The following is a 7,500-nucleotide window of genomic DNA, read 5'->3' on the forward strand; positions in this document are numbered from 1 at the left end:
ATGCTCGGTTTGGATCCGCCCGAATGGCTTGCCGAGAACAAGTTCGGGTTGTTCTATGGGGTTAGTAAGAGTTGAAAAAGGCGGAAGGGCGGGGTTTTGAGTTTTGTTTAAGGGTTTATAAGGGTTTAAGGGTGGGAATGGGGGGTGAGAGGGTGGGTTTAAGGGCATAAGGGTTTAAGGTCGGAAGGTGAGTGGGTGTGAGGGAGAAAAAAGGAGATCGAGACGTTCAGGGGGTTTAGATATACGTATACACAGATGATGAACATGTGTGAACAACGCGTATGAGCACACACACACACACACACACACACACACACACACACACACACACACACACACACACACACACACACACACACACACACACATGCACACACACACACACACAATAAGACAAATATAACATTTCTCACCTTTATCGTCATCTGTTAAACCTGTTTTTATATAACAGCTTTTGCATCTTTAACCAGAAGACCGTATCTATGAAGGTCAGTCAGGGTTAGTCAAGGTTAGACGAGGACATTCTGAATATTTTATTTATTTACTTATTTTTTTCATTTATTTGTTTGTTTGTTTATTTATTAATTAGCTTATTTATTCATTTCATATTAATTTAAGTTATTTCTTGTCACGCATGTTTGCATGATGCTTGCATGAACTTCAATAACAGTTATGTGTGCGTGTACGTATATACATATACATATATGTGTGTACATATATATATGTATATATATACTCACATTTATACATACACATACATAAATACTGTACATACATAGATGTATTACTGTGTTTTAGGATTACTAACTTGCACGCGCATGCCAGCTGTTTTGCTATGGTAATTAAAACTGTAGATTTAGGTTTGTTTACAGAGGGTAAGTAAACTCATATATTTAGTTTTGTAAATGTTACAGTTAATTTTGTAATTCTAAGAATCTTTCGTTCCTTCTTTGAAAATGTGAAATGCTAAGTAGATTTATGTAATTATAAGTGAAATATAAGTAGATATAAGTAAATATAGGTAAAAGATAAGTACATATAAGTAAAATATAAGTAGATATGATTATGTAATTATTAAGTTAGTAATGCAATGCCCATCACTGCAATGCATTACGAAACTATCTTGAAAAGAAATACAGATATGGGCAATCAATCAACCCCTGAACTTGCTCTAAAACAATCATGACAATCCAATCATCAATCCGCACCTTACTTTATCCAAACTACTTCATTTTCCACCCTAATTTCAAAGATTTTCATGGTCCTTATTTTTCACCAAGCTCCCTCATTTCCACCTTGCTCTGCCTCCTACTTCCGCCAAACTGCCTCACTTTCCACCTTATATTCCTCATTTTCACGAAACTACCTCCCGCTCCACCTTTTTTTCCCCCCTCATTTCCCACGAAACTACCTCGTTTTTCACCTTTTTAAAAATTCTCAACAGCGTAACAACACTAACGACGGTAGATACAAGGTGAAGACAGGTGCTTTAGGAATGGACGATTACCAGTACATCGTGGAATGGAAAGGTCAGACTGAACTCGATTACTGGAACGGAGATCACTATTGCAACATGATCAACGGCACAGATGGTTCTCAGTACCCGCCGAGAGTCACGAGGGATACGGTGCTGAGGCTGTACACTTCGGAACTCTGCAGGTAAATAAAAAGGGGGGGTTCTCGCTCTCGTTTTTGATGTTTATTATCATTTTATCATTGTTATTCATTATTGTTATTATTATATATTATTATTGTTGTTATTATTTTTTTTCGATTTTTCTTTTTCTCTCTGGTTCTCGATTTCTCTCTTGATGATTTTCGTTTTTTTTTTTCTCTCTTTTTGCTCTTCTCTCTCTCTCCCTCTCTCTCTCTCTCTCTCTCTCTCTCTCTCTCTCTCTCTCTCTCTCTCTCTCTCTCTCTCTCTCTCTTTCTCTCTCTCTTTCTCTCTCTCTCTCTCTCTCTCTCTCTCTCTCTCTCTCTCTCTCTCTCTCTCTCTCTCTCTCTCTCTCTCTCTCTCTCTCTCCCTCTCCCCCTTTCTCCCTCCCTCCCTCCCTCCCTCCCCCTCTCTCTCGTTACCCCCTCCCTCCCTCCCTCCCTCCCTCCCTCCCCCTCTCTTTCGTTACCTGTCTCTATAAATATATAATTGTCTCTTCAACCCCACTTCACTCACAATTCCAATCTCAACCTCCCATTCCAGTCTCCAATCAATTTTCGATTCCAGTCTCCGCTCTCCGCCTTCCAATTCCAGCCTCCATTCTCAGCCTTTTGTTCCACTTTCAACTTTCCAATTCCATTCTCCACTCTCAACCTTTCAATTCCAACCTTCCAATTCCAGCCTCCACTCTCAGCCTTTTAATTCCAACCTTCCAATTCCAACCTCCCCTCTCAACCTTGTCAATTCCAACGTCCATCCTCAACCTTTCAATTCCAACGTCCACTCTCAACCTTTCAATTCCAATTCCAACCTTTCCCTCCCAACCTTCTCAATTCCAACCTCCCCTCTCAACCTTTCAATCCCTATTCCAACCCTCCTCCTCAACCTTTACAATTCCAATTCCAACCTCCCCTCCCAACCTTCTCAATTCCAATTCCAACCTCTCCCTCCCAACCTTCTCAATTCCAACTCTCCCCCTCCAGATCCCTGTACCTGACCTACGAGAAGGACCGCAGCCACTTCGGCATCCACGTCTACCGCTTCATCCCGCCGCGTGACATGCTGGAGGATCCTCTTATTAACCACGACAACCTCTGCTACTGCACGCCGGATATCGACCATTGCCTGGGTGCCGGGATGATGAACATGGGTCCCTGCGCTATGGGTGAGTTTGGGGTCAGAGGGGGTGTGAGGTGGGTGGGTAAGGGGGGGAGGGAGAGAGGGGGGGAGGGTGGAGGGAGGGGGAGGTGGGGGAGAAGGACGGTGGGAGGGGGGGGAGGGGGTGAGAAGAGGGAGGTGGGGGAGGGGAGGGAGGGAGGGAGGGTGGGTGAGAGGGGAGGGAGGGAGGGAGGGAGGGAGGGTGGGGTGGTGAGGGAGGGGGGGTGGAGGGAGGTGGGTGAGAGGGAGGGAGGGAGGGAGGGTGGGTGATGGGATAAGGGGAGTGGGATGGGGTGATGGGGTAAGGGGTGAAGGAGCGGTGAGGATGGGTCATGAGATGGATGGGTATGGAAAGGGGGGAGTGTGGGAGGGGTGGGGTGGGAGAGGGGAGGGCTGAGGGAAGGGGAGGGGATGGGTGACAGGAGGGAAGGGGAAAGGGGCGGGGAGTGGGAGGGGTCTGGGGTGAGGAATGGAGAGTGGGGGAGGGAAAGGGATAAGGGGGAAAGGGGAGGGTTTAGGGTAAAGGGTGAATAAGATGAGGGGGAGAGGGTGGGTGAGGGGAGGGATAATTAGGAGGGGCAGAAGGGTTGGGTTATGGGGGGTATGGGTGTATATGCTGCATGTAGATGTATATGTATCTATATATATATATACATATACATATACATATATTGAGAGAGATACAGTTATATAGATATGCACACACATACATATAGGTAAATAGGTAAACACACACACATACCCGCACCCATATCCATACCCGTATCCCTATACACACACTCAAACTCACCCCAAGAGCCACCAACCTGCCACTCCACCTCAACCACTCCACCTCAACCACTCCACCTCAACCACTCCACCCCAACCACTCCACCCCAACCACTCCACCCCAACCACTCCACCCCAACCACTCCACCCCAACCACTCCACCTCAACCACTCCACCTCAACCACTCCACCCCAACCACTCCACCTCAACCACTCCACCTCAACCACTCCACCTCAACCACTCCACCCCAACCACTCCACCTCAACCACTCCACCTCAACCACTCCACCCCAACCACTCCACCCCAACCACTCCACCCCAACCACTCCACCCCAACCACTCCACCTCAACCACTCCACCCCAACCACTCCACCCCAACCACTCCACCCCAACCACTCCACCCCAACCACTCCACCCAAACCACTCCACCTCAACCAGTCCCACTCCCCAGGCGCCCCCATCGTGATGTCGACGCCCCACTTCTACCAGGGAGACGAGGTCGAACTGGCAAAGCTCGTGGGACTCAACCCGAGGAAGGAGGAACACGAGACCTTCCTGGATGTCGAGCCTGTGAGTTGGTGGCGGCGTTTTTGAAATCGTCTTTGGTCAAGTTCTCTTTTATTCCTGGCTTCTGAGTTCATGAACTACAAGGGTGGGCATTTTTTGTCACCAGTCTTGTGTATAGCATGTGTGATTATTGTAGTAGTGTATTTCATCTTCATAACGAATATATGTGATCCATTGTAAGGAACCAGGACTAGTATTTGAGGTTTAATATATATATATTATATATATATCATATATATATACATATATATAAATATATATATATATATATATAATGTGACATCGACCTATATGTTATGAAAAAAAGCAATTGATGTGCATTCAAGTCTATTAAAACTCCATACAGTTGTATTCGACTTTATATTTTCCTCCGATTTTATTGCAATAGATAGATAAATAGATAAAGATTTGCATGACCAATAAACCTCTTATAGGCAAACATCCAGAAAAATATATTTAGAGATTTTCATAGATAGATAAATAGATATAAGGGAGGATTTACAGCATCCGCTCATACTTCCACACCAATTTCATGTTGCCATCTCCTCCCATCAGCACGCATTTCCACAAAAGTCTCATGTTGCAATCTCCACCTACAGAGGACGGGGGTAACCATGAAGGCGGCCAAGAAAATCCAGATTAATATTCCGCTGAAGCCTTATGGCCAGTTTCCCTCCTTCAAGAATGTGCCGGAGGTCATCTTCCCCATCCTGTGGGTCAACGAGGTCGGTTCGGGTCGTAGTCTGTTTGTTTCCGAAGTTATTACATACCATGTGTGTGTGTGTGTGTGTGTGTGTGTGTGTGTGTGTGTGTGTGTGTGTGTGTGTGTTTGTGTGTGTGTGTGTGTGTTGTGTGTGTGTGTGTGTGTGTGTGTGTGTGTGTGTGTGTTTGTGTGTGTGTGTGTGTGTGTGTGTGTGTGTGTGTGTGTGTGTGTGTTTGTGTGTGTGTGTGTGTGTGTGTGTGTGTGTTTGTGTGTGTGTGTGTGTGTGTGTGTGTGTGTGTGTGTGTGTGTGTGTGTGTGTGTGTGTGTGTGTGTGTGTGTGTGTGTGTGTAGTATTACAAACGATTTCCTTTCACAATACACCTATCCCTATTACACGCAAAAACACTATTTTTTTTAAATCCAATCCAATCAAAAAGAAATACAAAAATCCCCTTTATACGAACATATTTTTAAAATAAAAAAGACAATAAAATCAAAAGGAAGAAAAAAAATTCCCATCATACTAAAATATTAAAAAAATATATATATTTAATGAGATAAAAATTAACACAAACCTCCCCTTTATACTCACTCCCCCTGCCTTCCAGAGCGCTGTTGGTTTTTAATCCAATCAAAAGAAACACCAAACTCCCCTTTATACTCACTCCCCCTGCCTTCCAGAGCGCGGTTGTAGACGAGGCGACGGCGCAGGAAGTGAGGAAGGGCGTCACTCTGCCATTCGTCGTCGTGGACGCTGTGTGCGGCTCCCTCATAGCCATCGGGGTCGTGTTGATCATCGTCGGGGCTTTCAGATTCTACAAATTCAAGGTAGGGTGTTTTTTTTGTTTGGTTTTGTTTTTCTTGTTGGTGTCTGTGTCTTACTACTTCATTTTCATGTTTTTTCTTGATGTTTATGTTTTTCTTTCGTGATTTTTATGGTTATTTCTTGTTGATTATGTTTTTTTTCTTGTTCGTGCTCATGTGTTTCTTTTTGATTATGGGTGGGGTTTTTTTCTCTTCGTAATATTTTTTTTTTTTTCATTTTCTTTTTCATTCTTTAATTTTCTTTGTCATTCTTTCTGTTTCTTTCTTTGGCTTTGTGTCATGGTATTTTGTGGGGAGTTTGATGGATGAGAAACTATGACAGTGTAGGCCGAGGTCTGACACAAAAGCCGAGCGCACCCGCGTAACAAGCACGGACGGACCGATATTTCCTCCACTTAAAATTTCATATAATGATGGGGAATAAAATAATATTTATGATCATGATCAGAGGGGGAAAAAAAAGTTCCCCGCATCCAAAACTTATACTCAGTCCACGAAGGCAAAAGTTACCAGATCGAAAGAAAGTTTAAAGGGATCAGAGGCACATGCACGTATAAAAGTTTTACAGATTACTAACAGAAAGTAATTACCAGCACCTCATCAAGCAGACGAAGAACTCATCCAGCAGCAAAAATCACGTCCTGAAGGTGCTACGGCAGGCATCGGCCCAAGAGCAGCCTATAGGAGGACCGCTGGCCCGCCTTCTCAACCCCCTGGAGATCAAAAGAGCGAAGAAAAGCGAAAGTCGAAGAAGTACGCCTCACCCGGCCAGCTCAGGCACCCTAATCGGTCGGGCGGCGACGCGAGAATAAGCTCACGGCTGCCTGAGGTCGGGCCACTTCCACAGGCATCGGGTCGTGGAAGAGGAGTGGAATTAAGTGGAGTGGAAGTAAGTCGTAGGGAAAGTAAGACAAGATTCCACCGCTGGAACTGGACGTAGACCGAGGGACAAAGCCGCCACACGCAAGGCTAAGGGAGAGGATGAGAGGGACGCCGAGGATTCTGCCGCTCCAAGGCTGTAATTCCTGAACCCAGGAGAGGGGAAGACAGACAGACAGACAGACAGACAGACAGACAGACAGACAGACAGACAGACAGACAGAGAGTCGGACGGACGGGCGGGAAGACAGACAGGGAAGAGAGGAGAGAATTGTAGGGACTAGGGGGAGCAAGCCGCCTTGGTGTGCCGTCATTCACTGTGAATGTTGGTCCATTTAAGGCAGGTTTCTGCGTCAGACCGCAAAGACAGAGGAATGTTTGTGTGTGTGTGTGTGTGGTTTACGCTACCTTTGTTTTCAAGCATATTTATAAATTCAAATTTGTTTCTTTAATGTTGGTATGTTTTCTACGCTTTCATGTGGAATGTGGCATTCAGCAGTGTGTAGTTGATATTCAGAAAATTAGAATATGTGATTACAATATTTTTGAAGACCATATGTATTACTTAATACGACTTTAGACCAAGATTTTTTTCCTCAAAATCTTCTAGTAGCTGTATGTTTTGCCCTTACGCAGTAAGAGGAAGAGATTACCTATAAAGAAATATTATTCTATTCAATGCTGTAACAGTAATATCTATATATCTTTGAATTAATATATGTATGATTTATCTAAATTAATAGCTGGATATATCTTTAATTTGATTCTATAACTGTTATCTCTAAAGTCCTTCCTCTTCCCTCAAAGCAGAACTCGCGAAGACAGCAGAAATTATAAGCGTCGACGGAACGCCATTTCGCCGCAGCTGCCAGCCAGTACGCAGAAAGCACGCAGCCAGAGCGATTGCCAAAAGCTTTAACGGGCTCTCATGTGTATAAAAAAAGGAA

General features: G+C 44.5%; 1 protein-coding gene across 1 annotated transcript in view; it reads left to right on the forward strand.

Annotated features, from left to right (window-relative positions):
• LOC125035037 (lysosome membrane protein 2-like) overlaps window positions 1-7,500 on the forward strand; it is a gene marked incomplete in the record, with an annotated part of 55,346 nt that overhangs the window by 47,259 nt on the left and 587 nt on the right. Inside the window, 7 exon segments of the mRNA XM_047627113.1 lie at window positions 1,445-1,659; window positions 2,638-2,819; window positions 4,031-4,149; window positions 4,746-4,871; window positions 5,531-5,677; window positions 6,268-6,563; window positions 7,361-7,500. The exon segment at window positions 7,361-7,500 is cut by the window's right edge and continues 587 nt beyond it. Of these exon segments, the coding sequence (XP_047483069.1) occupies window positions 1,445-1,659; window positions 2,638-2,819; window positions 4,031-4,149; window positions 4,746-4,871; window positions 5,531-5,677; window positions 6,268-6,486 (1,008 nt within the window).

The sequence above is a fragment of the Penaeus chinensis genome, chromosome 19 (genome assembly GCF_019202785.1).
Source record: "Penaeus chinensis breed Huanghai No. 1 chromosome 19, ASM1920278v2, whole genome shotgun sequence".
NCBI classification, from domain to species: Eukaryota; Metazoa; Arthropoda; class Malacostraca; order Decapoda; family Penaeidae; genus Penaeus; species Penaeus chinensis.